We start from the raw sequence: 16,875 nt of genomic DNA, 5'->3' as shown, positions 1-16,875 counted from the left end.
ATTAACAGAATTCTTTAACAGGCCGAGTTATTAACATGTTTACAGAAAAAAACTCTTTAACAAAGATCCCAAAATTTAGGGAGGACGAGAGTTTTTACTTTTTTACACAAGTCTTTAATGTTTCATTCATTCATTCAATCAAAAGAATTAAAGTATTACCAGAAAGATGGAATCAAATGTTTTGGTACTAGGCTAAGAAAGGAACACAGTGATTTACACATGTAGGTGACGAACAAGAGAAAACAGAACAATGAGCAAACTGCAAAAGCCAAAAAATATATAATAAACATAAACACAACAGCATGTTTAATCCCTTTAGTGACATGGTGAGTTTATACACACATGGGAGCTCAAAAATATTAAAAGAAAAAAAATAAATAATTACAAAGATTTCTGCTAATTATGGAAGTAGAACAGTCACTGACGCGGTTAATGAAATTGACTTGGTTTTATATACACATTAGGCATGTTCCAATAATCACTATTACGAAATTCTATGATACTCAAAACCTCAAAATGTATCACGGATGCTTCCATGTGGCCCTTTTCTACAACTATATTGATGGTCAGATACAGAGCAATAATTAAGCAATAAATGCATGTTTATTACTGTGATAGGAAACTGGAACATCAAAACATGCCTAATTTTGATTGAGTAAAAGTGCATTTCCTGTTGTGGATAAAAACATTAGCTACTGTTGTAATGCGCACAGTGCATGAGCGCACAAATCCTTTCGCTTCGTTAACACACTGTACAATTCTACAGTTTTAGCCCGACCCCCTCTGTAAACCACTCTTAATCTCCTTTCTGCAGTTTAATTTAATAGTAATACATCTAAATGATCAGGAATAAAAGTTTTCATCCATAAATATGTCGGGCAATTGGTATTATCTTATTAGAAAAAGAATAACAGCAAAATAGGTAGAACTAGTCGTGCATCTGTTATACGTTAGAAATATTCATTAGTAAGACTCCGCCCTGTTTTTATCACAGCCGCGACCCCTTAAATTTGTTTAGCCAACCAATCACTCTGCTTAGTTCTGTCTGAAATATACATTTTAACATAACTCCACCCACTGAAGGGACCACAAGAGCAGAATAAGTAAGGATAAAATGCTCAAAAAGATCTGAAAACCATTCAAAGGTGACTACTAACCAACCACCCTGCTGTCCAAAATGTCTCCTAACCAACCACCCTGCTGCTCTCGGGTATGAATCTATAAATGAAAAGACTAAGGCTGAGTTCATAAGGACATTTTTGGCATCTGTTAAAAACACACTGTAATTTGATTAACCATACACACAAGGCCTTTTATAAGAAGCTTCATTTATTCATGTCAGTCAAGGATATGAAGGAGAAGTAAATTACGCCCATCTATTCAGCATCATTTAACACTTCCACAACATCAACTTAAAACCGAAAGAATGGAGAATGGTTAAAAGTGTAAACCAGAAATTTTAGTTTGGGCTGGTTTGCATATTTATGCAGCTTATACTGATTACAGCAGCATGATGTTTATATTTTCTATATCGAGTTTACAGTAAGGCTGTACCTTACACGCATCTCTTGCTGTGTCCCAATTTAAATCATCCTACAATAAATGATCATATGCAAAAGTTTGCACATCTCTGTTTAATGTGGCATGAGAAAAAGGTTTGGCAGATTCCATATTTTACCATATTTTTGTTTTTACTTGTAGAGAATATGAACTTTTTTAACAAAACATGTCATTTTAAACTGTGCATAAGAAAATACTACTGGTTACTGTTGAAAATACTAATCAATCTGTAATCTGGGAGGTTCACTCCACTCATATCAATGCATTTTTTGACAGCTGCCAAGAATGTCCACGTGAATACAGGATAAGACTCCAGCCTGAGGAGAACATGATATCGTAATGAGACCCGATTACCATTTCAAGAAACAGTCGATGCTGTGCCGCATTCGCGAGTGCTACTGTGTCAGGTTTAACATTATAACTAAACTTTATTATAAGTATCACATTCTTTATGGATTTTATTTCTCGAACCCTGCTGTTCAGCAACATTTACAATCTGCAGTTTATTACAGTTCCATCATCTGTTACAGCCCCGTATTAATTTAAACATGCTAATGAAGGCTGGAAATCAATACCACCCACCGTATCAACAGTGTCTCTTTGAAAGCTCACAGTCTGGCTTGTTATGACATCACAACACCCTTGTTTACTTATTCGACTGTATGCATGGTAACCCAAGAGGAGGCGGAGTCTAATTCGGCTGTTATCAGTGGTGGTAACGGCGTAGCGCTAACCCCATTGTATGAAGCCAATTTCGTTTTACTTGATCACTGGCATTTAAGTAGAATAAAAAGCTCAAGTGACAGTCATATTAACACACACACACACACACACACACACACACACATCACACACACTTGCAGTTTAAGAATTAACTTTCACACATATCATGCGGGTGCATCCGACTGGACGAGAAACAACAGGGTTGTCGCCTAGCTACTGCAGTAAGCACTAGCCTTTAACCACAAAGTGTTAAAACTGGAGTCTGATTGGAGGAGTGACAAAAGAGGCAGAGCAAATTGTCCCTATGTTTGATTGGATAATGGTTGGATATTGATTAGGGGAAACAAGGGGAAAATAATATTATGGGATTGCAAACTGCACCACCAGCTCTTCTTTGGCATCCACCTTGATCTGAGAGATGGCACTGTATGCGTACGCCGCCACCTTACACACCTGCAACACAAACACAGATCAACGTTTTACCACCTTCAATATGTAAACAGTATGCTTTGTGCTTATGCACTTTGTGCGTGTACCTGTTGGATGTCGGACTGGGGTACTAGGTCACTGGCGAGGACTTGGTGAGGTTGGCTGGTGAGGGACGGCAAAGGAGTCGGCTTCTTCTGACTTAGAGTACTACTTAACACGGCCAGCTTTGTACTGTCACACACATTATTATTAGTATTAAGTTATTTCAATGTTTTTCTTTCTACTGGACAGTTAAACAGATTAAAATACTGATGTTACAGAAACGTGATGCTAAAAATGTAGCTGATTTTAATCATCTAAAGTTATTTTTTGGCCAAACTAAACACAGTGGTGAAGAATAAGTAACAAGTAATGACATTATATGTATAATCTAATTTCATTAATTTAGTCATGAACCCTCCAGCTTTCTACCTGGGTGTGTTTTAAGAGCAGTAAAGACACACACACACACACACACCTGTCTAGAGCAGACAAAAAAGCTAAATCTATTTAACAGTTCTATTCAGGTAAAACAATAGTTATTACTAACAGCACAAATTAAAAAGAAACAGCAGTAAGTGTGCATTTACCCACCTGTACTGTCTGGCTTTGTCCATGTACTCGTGCTGGTCCATTCCCTGTAAGTCTGCAGCTGATACATCTATAATGTTTCTGATACAGAAAGAGAGAGAGACAGAGATAAAGATTATATTATATTATTAGATGATGTTGTCCATCTGATTTGGGCAATCATACGATTCTCGAAGTTTCATTACATGAATTTAGTAACGTGATGATAAAAACCCTTCAGTGTTTAGTCAGTTACTTAGTTCATTTTTTTAAACTAAAAAACAATAACTAACAGACATGTGGCGTCTTATCGAAATGTAAAAACACACCAGTGAGTTTCATATTATTATGTCTTTATGCAGTATTAAATAAAAAAACAGTGTAACATAGTGAAGGTGGTACTGATGTACAACAGTAAGTAACATGCAGTCAGCCTCCAAACTTAACCCTAAATAGCTTTAACGTTTGTGATTTTAATGCATAATAGGTTGTTGTTTATTATTTAAATAATATAAATGCATAAAAAAATTCAAATTAGAAACACGAGACGCATTCATAACAGAGCTGGTGATACACACCGAGAGTGGGTCTGGGTGTGTTTCAGATCTGTGCCTTTTCTCTGTACAGATAGTATCAATCCAACAATGACTATCAGTTCTCCGTTTAGATTATAAATGTGCACTACTCAGGAAGCAGAGTGACCCACAGTAATGAATTTAGATAAATAAGACTGAGGACAAAATAAATAAATGAAAAAGAAATCATGTGTGTGTATGTGTGGTGTCGTACTGTGCAGTATTCTTGATGATTGACAGCAGAGCCTGTTCGTCAGTGCGAATGGACGAGATGTTGGCCGGGTTCCGCTCCGTTCCATTTGGCGGCTTGTTGTCTGGATTTGGGTGCGGGATTAGTGGCTTGTACTCCTCGTTATTCTGTCAAAAAACAAACAAATAAGAATAACAAAATAATACATTTTATTATCCCTCTCTCCAAGTCTGCATGTTTATCTGTGTTTTAATGGACATAGTCGGTTTTGCCCTGTGCGGTGTTCCAACTGACTGACTGATTGGTGCCCTGTTCAGGGTATGATCATGTGCAATGATTCGGGATGGGACCAGGCACACCGCAACCCTGACCAGGATAAAGCTGTTGCAGAAAATGAAAAATTATTTCACACCCTTGCAGTAAAGTTGGCAGAGCGGGTAGTGCACAGCAACCTGTTTATTTTTAGTTCTTTGTAAAAGTGTCAGTCTAACAGGGTTTCTGGGTGGCATCTGACCTACTAGGTTGTTTTTAAAGCAAAGACAAATATATTTGTGTTTGCCTTACAGACAGTAAGACATTTGGTTCAAGACCAGGCTTTGGTGTGAGCTATCTATAGCTGAACTACGATCTAGTGAAACATGAGAAAGAAGGGGATTAGAGACGTTACCTGCAGTTATTTGGAACACTGCAGCTGGAGCATTTATACATGTGTTTTTTCATAATAAAAGCTCAGTTTGAGTCTAAAAGGCTTCCCTGGTGCATTGATTTTGTAAAGTGCATACTGAATGGTCTGAATCCTTTAGTTCACGTGTGGACAGTTCCAGTGCAGGAGGGCCAAAGAGCATTTTCTTGTTCATAGTGCAACGGATTGATTTTTCTTTCTAGTGGTTATAAGGTGAAGTACGACAGCAAATTATCTTTTTTTTCTTTATAACCAGAGTTTCATAATGTCATGTTTTTATTTACCAGGAGTAAAGACTGTGGTGAAGTAAACTGTGCGTGTCTCTAACACAACTGACAGGAGGAACAACAAGTCCTGCTTTGTGTGTTTGATGCACTTGCTTTTATCACACTGTGACAACAATTCAGATAACAATTAAATATCTATAATTAGTGTGTTTACCTTAAAATGTAAATCAGAGATGTAGGTGTGTAGTGAGTGTGCACTTATTATTATTACTGGAGCCGCATTGTGGCACTGTAGGTCATATGGGTGCTGGACACGGTAATCAGTGTCCTGGACTTGGCCCCTACTTCTTGTCACTATTTGGGAGCAGTTTGGTATGTTCTCTCCGTGTCTCAATGTTTTTTAATCCACCTATTAAAACATGGCAGTAAGTTCATATGCTTTCCTATTTGGAAGTAAATGAGTTAGTTGGTTTTTACTGTCCTGGTATGGATTGCTGTTCTGTCCAGTTAGCAGCAGGAGGAGGTCAGCGGTAGCAGCACTGGACTAGTAATCAGAAGGTGTTTGGTTCAAGCCCCACCACTCCCATGTTGCACTCAACCCTTAATGAACGGGACTGTATTCAGTCTCACGTATATCTGTATTGTAATGTTCCTGTATTTATAAATAAACTGGATGACACCGCAAAACCAAGAACAAACTGTGCAAAGTTAATCTAAATACACTGTTTACAAATGAAATGTATAGTATGTAACTTACACAATAATCACAAACTAATTGTTTAGCTCGGGATTTTTACTACCAAACAAAGCTTAACTAAATCTAAATAGGATCATATTGTAAATGTGTGATGTTTTAGAGGTGTGAGGTGTTAGACACGCTATATTATTACATGTTTGCATATAAAATAAATCAGTTTTGTTAGTAAACAAGAGTCGCTGTTAGCTTAGCATACTGAGTGTCAATGCTAATGTTATTACCTGTTCAGACGTTTCACTCTCGCTGCTGTAACAGCAACCCATGTTCACTCCTCTTCACTCGCCCGCTCACTCTCTTCTTTTATTTATTACACAAGTTCAAGAGTTTAAAAGTAATAAAACAGAATTTAAAGTCCTCCAGTGCTGGTGCTTCTCTGCTACCGTTAAACTCAATCACATGACGCCTTGTTCTTGCGGTGGAGTTTCATGGCGGATGATGAGCTCGCTACTTGATGCCACCAGCTGGACTGGAGTGAGAAGAATCAGCCGATCAACGAGACAAAATACTGAATTAAAACATATAAAATACTTAATTATTATAAACATGGCAAACAAGATAACAGAAACCCATTATTATTCGTGATTACTGATTAATTCATTCATACTAACCACTTCGTTCTAGTCTGGGCACAGGGCAGAAACCAACCCTGGTGAGGCCTGTCCACCCATAGTATATCAACACGTACGTATTTACCTACCCAGAGATAATTTAGTGCTGCCAAGCCACCTTCCGCATGTGGGAAAAGGTGACATTTATGACAGATAGTGACCGAGAAAGAATATAAAACCCAGGACCCATGTTGCTATATCTACAGCACCCACATTGGCAGCTCAGCCTTCATGCTTTCTGAATGTCAAATATTCCTTAGACCTATTTATTTATTTACTTACCTCCCCAGAGATAATTTAGTGCTGCCAAGCCACCTTCTGCATGTGGGAAAAGGTGGAATTTCTGACAGATAGTGACCGAGGAAAAGGAACAAACCCAGGATCCATGTTGCTATACCTACAGAGCAGACATTACCAACCAAGTCTTCATGCTTTCTGAATTTTAAATATTCCTTAGACTTGTTTATCTTCTTTTGTTAACCACACAGAAACACTAATCCTTTAGAGAGCAGTATACATTCATTAATTACTTACACCTAGGAGAAATGTACCTCTCCATATGGTGGGAAACATATGGGGAGCATCGGACGGAAACACACACACAGGCATGCAAAACTTGTAAGTTCATAATTTAAGTTGCTGTTTTTAACCCAACATTTTTTTTATATTTTTGGACGAAGACTTAAGTGTTCAAATCATTACCGAATAAGTGCAGTTGCAGAAAACAATAAACTCCCAAGACTGCCAGGCCATACGTTTTTACACTTGTATACAAACGTTCTACCTCAACTGTAGTGCAAAACAAATTAAAGCAAATGAATAAAACAAAAAATAAAGGGGCAAAATAAAGGGGCAAATCAGCAACAACACTTTCATATACATTTATATTTCATAGATGTATTTATTTACATATTGTAAAATTTATAGATATATTTCACAAATACTAAAAACTGAGGGTTTTTACATCTGTGAGACTGAGTGCTGCTTATTGGTTGGCAATCAAAACTCTGGTGAAGGAGAAGACAAAAGAAAAAGAAACGCTGAGGTGGATATTTGTGTCATTAAGAATACTGAATATGAATTAAAATCTCGTGTAAAAAGATATTGTTGATATGATATGTGGTTGAGCTTGTTATCATGCAGAATAACACTCATTATAAATATGTTTCTCTTGTCTTTAAGCATTCAACATTGTATTTATGATATTAAATCATAAGCTTTAGGCTTGAAGATGACATTTTGTATGCTCCATATGGCTGTTTTTTTTTTTACATGGTTTGTATGTTTTGTTATTTGTTTTATTTGTTTGAAAAGTCAAAATGCACACCGACTACCACATAATAATTATATGTGACACTTAAGTAACAGCTACCACACAGTCAATACTAATGCTTCGAATTGTTTTCTGTAGCCTGTCTTAGTCTTTTGCGCCTCGACTGGTGGGTTTGCGGTTCCTCCCAGGCTTCTTCAAGGCCATGGCTCGCTCCTGTTTAGTGATGGCACTGAAGTCCATCATCTTCAGATGAGGGAGAGCAGAAATAACGTAGCTCCTGAAACACAGATTATGTGTTTTAGTCAACAACAAACATTAATGTGAACATGCCCTCACATGACACAGAGTAAAAAAAAAGAATTAAAAATAATTAAAAGTCGGTCAGAGTTTCAAACTAGTCTATAAAGCTCTGAAGCATGAAGCTGGGCTCTAATAAACTTGACCTTCACCTGTAGCCTTGCTTGTTTTCCATTGTGTTTCCATGTAGCGTGATGGTGTGCAGAAACGGTAACACGCCCAACTTATCCACCTCAGAGAGGTTACCAACATTGTTACCGTGGAGGTACAACACCCGCAGCTCCACAAGCTCAGTGAACACCTTTGAGAGCAGAATATTGTGCAGTTAATAAGTATTCATCTCACGATTTACATAAATAATGGTTAATGTCTGGGTTTGGAAACTATTTGACTGGATTTTTTATGAAATGCCAAATACCAATAAATACCACTGTATATAATTGAAATCTGAAGCAATTAGTCACTGTAAAACAGTTTAGGGGGTGAATACATTTGTTTTGAATGTGTGCATACCGGATGGATGTGTGAGATTTCGTTGAAGGACAGATCGATCCAGGAAATGTGCGTCGGCTCCATAAATAAAGCACAGAGAGTGTCCATTAGTCCCGTCATGTCCGATATAACATTATTGTTAAGACGAAGGGCACGGCTTTTGTACTTCCCCTGTGTATTCTTTTTGGGTGCACGAACTCCCATGTTTGCCTCCTCAGATAGAACATCTGGGACAAAAGCACAAAATAAAGCTCTGTTATTAACAGCCTACTGTAGCTATTCCTAAACCACACTCCTAATTTACTATATAAGCCACCTTTATTAACAACTGATATCAAAGCATTGTTAACTACTGTGCTAAGAACACAAGTACAGTGTATCACAAAAGTGAGTACACCCCTCACATTTCTGCAAATATTTCATTATATCTTTTCATGGGACAACACTATAGACATGAAACTTGGATATAACTTAGAGTAGTCAGTGTACAACTTGTATAGCAGTGTAGATTTACTGTCTTCTGAAAATAACTCAACACACAGCCATTAATGTCTAAATAGCTGGCAACATAAGTGAGTACACCCCACAGTGAACATGTCCAAATTGTGCCCAAAGTGTCAATATTTTGTGTGACCACCATTATTATCCAGCACTGCCTTAACCCTCCTGGGCATGGAATTCACCAGAGCTGCACAGGTTGCTACTGGAATCCTCTTCCACTCCTCCAGGATGACATCACGGAGCTGGTGGATGTTAGACACCTTGAACTCCTCCACCTTCCACTTGAGGATGCGCCACAGGTGCTCAATTGGGTTTAGTCCATCACCTTTACCTTCAGCTTCCTCAGCAAGGCAGTTGTCATCTTGGAGGTTGTGTTTGGGGTCGTTATCCTGTTGGAAAACTGCCATGAGGCCCAGTTTTCGAAGGGAGGGGATCATGCTCTGTTTCAGAATGTCACAGTACATGTTGGAATTCATGTTTCCCTCAATGAACTGCAGCTCCCCAGTGCCAGCAACACTCATGCAGCCCAAGACCATGATGCTACCACCACCATGCTTGACTGTAGGCAAGATACAGTTGTCTTGGTACTTCTCACCAGGGCGCCACCACACATGCTGGACACCATCTGAGCCAAACAAGTTTATCTTGGTCTCGTCAGACCACAGGGCATTTCAGTAATCCATGTTCTTGGACTGCTTGTCTTCAGCAAACTGTTTGCGGGCTTTCTTGTGCGTCAGCTTCCTTCTGGGATGACGACCATGCAGACTGAGTTGATGCAGTGTGCGGCGTATGGTCTGAGCACTGACAGGCTGACCTTCCATGTCTTCAACCTCTGCAGCAATGCTGGCAGCACTCATGTGTCTATTTTTTAAAGCCAACCTCTGGATATGACGCCGAACACGTGGACTCAACTTCTTTGGTCGACCCTGGCGAAGCCTGTTCCGAGTGGAACCTGTCCTGGAAAACCGCTGTATGACCTTGGCCACCATGCTGTAGCTCAGTTTCAGGATGTTAGCAATCTTCTTATAGCCCAGGCCATCTTTGTGGAGAGCAACAATTCTATTTCTCACATCCTCAGAGAGTTCTTTGCCATGAGGTGCCATGTTGAATATCCAGTGGCCAGTATGAGAGAATTGTACCCAAAACACCAAATTTAACAGCCCTGCTCCCCATTTACACCTGGGACCTTGACACATGACACCAGGGAGGGACAACGACACATTTGGGCACAATTTGGACATGTTCACTGTGGGGTGTACTCACTTATGTTGCCAGCTATTTAGACATTAATGGCTGTGTGTTGAGTTATTTTCAGAAGACAGTAAATCTACACTGCTATACAAGTTGTACACTGACTACTCTAAGTTATATCCAAGTTTCATGTCTATAGTGTTGTCCCATGAAAAGATATAATGAAATATTTGCAGAAATGTGAGGGGTGTACTCACTTTTGTGATACACTGTAGTTACAATTCTGTTCCTCACCACTGATTTAAATGCAGAAAATAAAGCTTTAATAATTAACATTTATAATAACCTGCTGTTATTTGTTATTGTAATACATGTAATAATAGTTGACTGGTTAAAAGTGTCAAAAAATTTTTAATGATCTAAATGAAGTATGCAGTCATTCATGCAAGATATTGTACAGTAAACCTCCACCCGCTAAACATGACTGAGTGAGTTGCATTCCATATTCATGATGTGTTTCACATTAAAACAGATGTGAAGTCATAAAAAAGATCTGGAAAGTAAACCAATGCATATTTGCCTAATTTAAATAATAGTTTTATTTATGTATATTTATTTATTTGGCACATTAGAAGTCTTTGGATTCAACAACTCCAAATCAACACACCCAGCTTCACTATTTAGGCCACTTGAACAGCACCAAACACAACATGAGCTGGTATTCTGACAGCGATAGTAATAAATCTGTGCTGCTGCGTGGTTCACTTCTCTGTTGTCAATTACAAGACATAAAAATAATTGTAATTATTAAGAAAAAAGACGTGGTTAGAGGGGAAAAACAGCTGCGTTGGCCGGGAATCGAACCCGGGTCAACTGCTTGGAAGGCAGCTATGCTCACCACTATACCACCAACGCCTGCTAGTTAATTCGAAAAGCAGCTTTCACTTGCCCGACTGAAAATCCACCTAAATGAGTTTGTGTGGTATGCTGACATGATTTTACACATTACGCGCTGAAAGTAAATTGTAAAAATGATAAAACTCGTGATTTGAAGTTGAACTACAGCGTCAGCGTCGAACCAGTTTGCTAGTTCAAGACTCAGTAGGTTACAGTGTGGACGTTTACCACAGGATATGTCAACATATTTGTGTAAAAATGTCAGTGGACTCTCATAAAAGTTGGGACAATTATATAAACGAATTAGTCTGTGTGTCCCAATCACAACATCACATATAAAGAACAGATGCAGATATAAATAAGCTTTTAAAATTGTTCACTTTTCCTCCAGCCACCCTACTGTGTTCCGCCTCCTTGTGGAAACGACTGAACCTGTGGGCTATGTGAGGAACACTAATATAAGATATAAGATTAATGAATGTATTTATTATAAGTTGGTTTGACACCAATAGAAGAAGAAGAAGATATCAAAGTATCTTATCGTTTGGTTTATTAATCTTAGACCAAGTGTTAATACATACATACTTACTTCAGGGTTCCTCTTATCTATCTATCTATCTATCTATCTATCTATCTATCTATCTATCTATCTATCTATCTATCTATCTATCTATCTATCTATCTATCTATCTCTCTCTCTCTCTCTCTCTATATATATATATACAGTGTATCACAAAAGTGAGTACACCCCTCACATTTCTGCAAATATTTTATTATATCTTTTCATGGGACAACACTATAGACATGAAACTTGGATATAACTTAGAGTAGTCAGTGTACAACTTGTATAGCAGTGTAGATTTACTGTCTTCTGAAAATAACTCAACACACAGCCATTAATGTCTAATTTGCTGGCAACATAAGTGAGTACACCCCACAGTGAACATGTCCAAATTGTGCCCAAAGTGTCAATATTTTGTGTGACCACCATTATTATCCAGCACTGCCTTAACCCTCCTGGGCATGGAATTCACCAGAGCTGCACAGGTTGCTACTGGAATCCTCTTCCACTCCTCCATGATGACATCACGGAGCTGGTGGATGTTAGACACCTTGAACTCCTCCACCTTCCACTTGAGGATGCGCCACAGGTGCTCAATTGGGTTTAGTCCATCACCTTTACTTTCAGCTTCCTCAGCAAGGCAGTTGTCATCTTGGAGGTTGTGTTTGGGGTCGTTATCCTGTTGGAAAACTGCCATGAGGCCCAGTTTTCGAAGGGAGGGGATCATGCTCTGTTTCAGAATGTAACAGTACATGTTGGAATTCATGTTTCCTTTAATGAACCGCAGCTCCCCAGTGCCAGCAACACTCATGCAGCCCAAGACCATGATGCTACCACCACCATGCTTGACTGTAGGCAAGATACAGTTGTCTTGGTACTTCTCACCAGGGCGCCGCCACACATGCTGGACACCATCTGAGCCAAACAAGTTTATCTTGGTCTCGTCAGACCACAGGGCATTCCAGTAATCCATGTTCTTGGACTGCTTGTCTTCAGCAAACTGTTTGCGGGCTTTCTTGTGTGTCAGCTTCCTTCTGGGGTGACGACCATGCAGACCGAGTTGATGCAGTGTGCGGCGTATGGTCTGAGCACTGACAGGCTGACCTCCCACGTCTTCAACCTCTGCAGCAATGCTGGCAGCACTCATGTGTCTATTTTTTAAAGCCAACCTCTGGATATGACGTCAAACACGTGGACTCAACTTCTTTGGTCGACCCTGGCGAAGCCTGTTCCGAGTGGAACCTGTCCTGGAAAACCGCTGTATGACCTTGGCCACCATGCTGTAGCTCAGTTTCAGGGTGTTAGCAATCTTCTTATAGCCCAGGCCATCTTTGTGGAGAGCAACAATTCTATTTCTCACATCCTCAGAAAGTTCTTTGCCATGACGTGCCATGTTGAATATCCAGTGGCCAGTATGAGAGAATTGTACCCAAAACACCAAATTTAACAGCCCTGCTCCCCATTTACACCTGGGACCTTGACACATGACACCAGGGAGGGACAACGACACATTTGGGCACAATTTGGACATGTTCACTGTGGGGTGTACTCACTTATGTTGCCAGCTATTTAGACATTAATGGCTGTGTGTTGAGTTATTTTCAGAAGACAGTAAATCTACACTGCTATACAAGTTGTACACTGACTACTCTAAGTTATATCCAAGTTTCATGTCTATAGTGTTGTCCCATGAAAAGATATAATGAAATATTTGCAGAAATGTGAGGGGTGTACTCACTTTTGTGATACACTATACAGTGTATCACAAAAGTGAGTACACCCCTCACATTTCTGCAAATATTTCATTATATCTTTTCATGGGACAACACTATAGACATGAAACTTGGATATAACTTAGAGTAGTCAGTGTACAACTTGTATAGCAGTGCAGATTTACTGTCTTCTGAAAATAACTCAACACACAGCCATTAATGTCTAAATGGCTGGCAACATAAGTGAGTACACCCCACAGTGAACATGTCCAAATTGTGCCCAAAGTGTCAATATTTTGTGTGACCACCATTATTATCCAGCACTGCCTTAACCCTCCTGGGCATGGAATTCACCAGAGCTGCACAGGTTGCTACTGGAATCATCTTCCACTCCTCCATGATGACATCACGGAGCTGGTGGATGTTAGACACCTTGAACTCCTCCACCTTCCACTTGAGGATGCGCCACAGGTGCTCAATTGGGTTTAGTCCATCACCTTTACCTTCAGCTTCCTCAGCAATGCAGTTGTCATCTTGGAGGTTGTGTTTGGGGTCGTTATCCTGTTGGAAAACTGCCATGAGGCCCAGTTTTCGAAGGGAGGGGATCATGCTCTGTTTCAGAATGTCACAGTACATGTTGGAATTCATGTTTCCCTCAATGAACTGCAGCTCCCCAGTGCCAGCAACACTCATGCAGCCCAAGACCATGATGCTACCACCACCATGCTTGACTGTAGGCAAGATACAGTTGTCTTGGTACTTCTCACCAGGGCACCGCCACACATGCTGGACACCATCTGAGCCAAACAAGTTTATCTTGGTCTCGTCAGACCACAGGGCATTCCAGTAATCCATGTTCTTGGACTGCTTGTCTTCAGCAAACTGTTTGTGGGTTTTCTTGTGCGTCAGCTTCCTTCTGGGATGACGACCATGCAGACCGAGTTGATGCAGTGTGCGGCGTATGGTCTGAGCACTGACAGGCTGACCTCCCACGTCTTCAACCTCTGCAGCAATGCTGGCAGCACTCATGTGTCTATTTTTTAAAGCCAACCTCTGGATATGACGCCGAACACGTGGACTCAACTTCTTTGGTCGACCCTGGCGAAGCTTGTTCCGAGTGGAACCTGTCCTGGAAAACCGCTGTATGACCTTGGCCACCATGCTGTAGCTCAGTTTCAGGGTGTTAGCAATCTTCTTATAGCCCAGGCCATCTTTGTGGAGAGCAACAATTCTATTTCTCACATCCTCAGAGAGTTCTTTGCCATGAGGTGCCATGTTGAATATCCAGTGGCCAGTATGAGAGAATTGTACCCAAAACACCAAATTTAACAGCCCTGCTCCCCATTTACACCTGGGACCTTGACACATGACACCAGGGAGGGACAACGACACATTTGGGCACAATTTGGACATGTTCACTGTGGGGTGTACTCACTTATGTTGCCAGCTATTTAGACATTAATGGCTGTGTGTTGAGTTATTTTCAGAAGACAGTAAATCTACACTGCTATACAAGTTGTACACTGACTACTCTAAGTTATATCCAAGTTTCATGTCTATAGTGTTGTCCCATGAAAAGATATAATGAAATATTTGCAGAAATGTGAGGGGTGTACTCACTTTTGTGATACACTGTATATATATATATGGGTCATTCTATAATTTGGGGTACATTTCACATCACCAAAAAAGTACAAAAACAATGTTCTCTCTCAATAGAACAATCAGTGGTTCAAGTTAATAGATTCTTTAGTGTAACATATCCACTATTTGCAAAGCTTAAACATTCATTTTTTTTTTTTTATATTAAAGGGACAGTAGATGTAGACTACTAGGTAACTTAGTTGACAGGTAACATAGTTGACAATATCCCTATTTTGACCCATAACTTCAGTGGTAGACCTTGCCTGGCTGACCACATGTCATTTCATGAACAGAATAATGTCTAATTTGAACATACATTTGAATTAAAATTATAAAAAAAATTTAACCATGACAATGTATGTAACATAGTTGACGGTCAATTAATATACAAATTGACAATGTTCTATTATAGATAAAATATTTTAAAAATAAGAGGACATTCACCACAGTTTGTTCAATATACCCTCCACAGAGATGAATGATATCATGTAATGCTGGTCACATAGTTTTAGAACAAACCATTTTTGAGTTGCTGAGTGGAGTTCTGTTAGTAACATAGTTGACAGAACTTTTGCGGACATTAATAAATAAAGATATTTAAATTATTTAAAAGAGAAACTCAATTTAAAAAATATTATTTTTCTTTAGTATTTAAACTTTTGAAATAAATAAAAAATAGATGTTGTTGCCCTTAATGATTTTATTCATTATTTTGAAACCAAGGTACCCTCACCTTAAAAAACGGACACAGCAAAAACTGTTCATTTAGGAACATCATGACAAATTTCAAGCTAAATTAAGCATAGAATGCACATAATGTTTTTGTGATATTACAACATGTTTTCCATTAATAGGTAAAATATGACATTTTTAAAGAAAATAGTTAGAATAAATATAATTATTATCATTGGACATGGAATGTACCCCAAATTAAAGAATGACTCATATATATATTAACACTCTGAGATTACTCTGTACTGTGTAAGTGCACTGTGAACTCATTCCTTCAGCAGTTTTCCTTTAAATAAATAATGTAATTTTGGATCTGACATAAAACTGTAATAGAAGGTTTAGATACCTGTGAAATTATGTGTTTCAACAGGTGAAGCAGAACTTTACAACAATAACACAACTTTTTATATTAACCATAGATTTAGGGCTCACTATTTAAATCTTTCATATATACAATATGTAAAATATATATACAAACATATTTATATATATACACAGTAGTATTTGATTTGTGGTGTTTAAAGTGCTGAACATTAATTATGACCAATGAAGTATCATGTAATTTCCAATTTTCCAGCAATCAAGAAAATTGCATAACAAAAAACTATATACGAAGGACCTTCAAAAAGTTTCTGCACTTTCATATTTTAAACTATGTGTAATTGTAGGTTTATATGCCTGTAAAACAGTATCATGTGTTTCTACAAGTGAAGCTGAAATGCTTAATGTCGAACTTTTCACAGAACTTTACAACAATTAAATTAAATCAAATTAAATACTAATTTGGTGGTCTAAAAGTTTTATAATGTCACTGAACTCTGTGGCACGGCCTCTTAATTTATCATTGATGATTGTGATTGACTGCTGCTTCCCTGTGCCCATATTAATGGGTTGTATGCTGTAACAGACCAATAAATGAGAAAACTTTTTACACCACATAATTAACAGGCTAAACTAAGTTCCTGTATTTATGTTTTACCTAAATAAGCTTATGAAGGGGCATTTGTTTATTTGGACAAAGCAGAACAAACCATAATATAACAGAAATGTTTATACACACCTGTTACAGATGTTAAACTTTTAAATGAGAAATCCACCGGAGCTTCAAACATGTTAACACAAAACCTAAATAGAATAAACTAACTCGAACTTGTTGTTAAATTTACACTACAAATCACTTAAAACCTTATTCAGACATTCAGACACCTTAAACA

The 16,875-nt window shown here is 38.6% G+C and overlaps 2 protein-coding genes and 1 non-coding gene across 3 annotated transcripts; all 3 read right to left on the bottom strand.

Annotated features, from left to right (window-relative positions):
- Positions 1–301: 301 nt before the first annotated feature.
- Positions 302–6,143, bottom strand: lamtor1 (late endosomal/lysosomal adaptor, MAPK and MTOR activator 1). Its single transcript, XM_063017196.1, has 5 exons — positions 5,974–6,143; positions 4,111–4,253; positions 3,346–3,423; positions 2,820–2,943; positions 302–2,736 (listed from the first exon to the last, which is right to left on the bottom strand). Exons 1-5 carry the CDS (start codon positions 6,013–6,015, stop codon positions 2,644–2,646), a joined length of 480 nt encoding a protein of 159 aa, XP_062873266.1. The 5' UTR covers positions 6,016–6,143; the 3' UTR covers positions 302–2,643.
- A 1,493-nt stretch (positions 6,144–7,636) lies between these two features.
- Positions 7,637–16,875, bottom strand: lrrc51 (leucine rich repeat containing 51). Its single transcript, XM_063017195.1, has 4 exons — positions 16,722–16,875; positions 8,444–8,649; positions 8,083–8,231; positions 7,637–7,910 (listed from the first exon to the last, which is right to left on the bottom strand). The coding sequence occupies exons 1-4, from the start codon at positions 16,771–16,773 to the stop codon at positions 7,778–7,780; spliced, it is 540 nt and encodes a 179-aa protein (XP_062873265.1). The 5' UTR covers positions 16,774–16,875; the 3' UTR covers positions 7,637–7,777.
- On the bottom strand, positions 10,958–11,029 carry trnag-ucc (transfer RNA glycine (anticodon UCC)). The gene has a single exon. It is a non-coding gene; the product is annotated as a tRNA-Gly (tRNA).

The sequence above is a fragment of the Trichomycterus rosablanca genome, chromosome 20 (assembly GCF_030014385.1).
Source record: "Trichomycterus rosablanca isolate fTriRos1 chromosome 20, fTriRos1.hap1, whole genome shotgun sequence".
Classification (NCBI taxonomy): Eukaryota; Metazoa; Chordata; class Actinopteri; order Siluriformes; family Trichomycteridae; genus Trichomycterus; species Trichomycterus rosablanca.
This window is presented reverse-complemented; position numbering and strand designations above follow the sequence as displayed.

Coding starts and splice junctions, on each gene's coding strand:
- lamtor1 (XM_063017196.1), bottom strand. CDS start 6,015: ATGGGTTGCTGTTACAGCAGCGAGAGTGAAACGTCTGAACAG. Junction 4,254..5,973: donor AGAGTGAAACGTCTGAACAG/GTAATAACATTA, acceptor GTTTTTTGACAG/AATAACGAGGAGTACAAGCC. Junction 3,424..4,110: donor ATCATCAAGAATACTGCACA/GTACGACACCAC, acceptor TTTCTGTATCAG/AAACATTATAGATGTATCAG.
- lrrc51 (XM_063017195.1), bottom strand. CDS start 16,773: ATGTTTGAAGCTCCGGTGGATTTCTCATTTAAAAGTTTAACATCTGTA. Junction 8,650..16,721: donor AAGTTTAACATCTGTAACAG/GTGTGTATAAAC, acceptor CTTTTGTCCCAG/ATGTTCTATCTGAGGAGGCA. Junction 8,232..8,443: donor AAATCTCACACATCCATCCG/GTATGCACACAT, acceptor CTGCTCTCAAAG/GTGTTCACTGAGCTTGTGGA.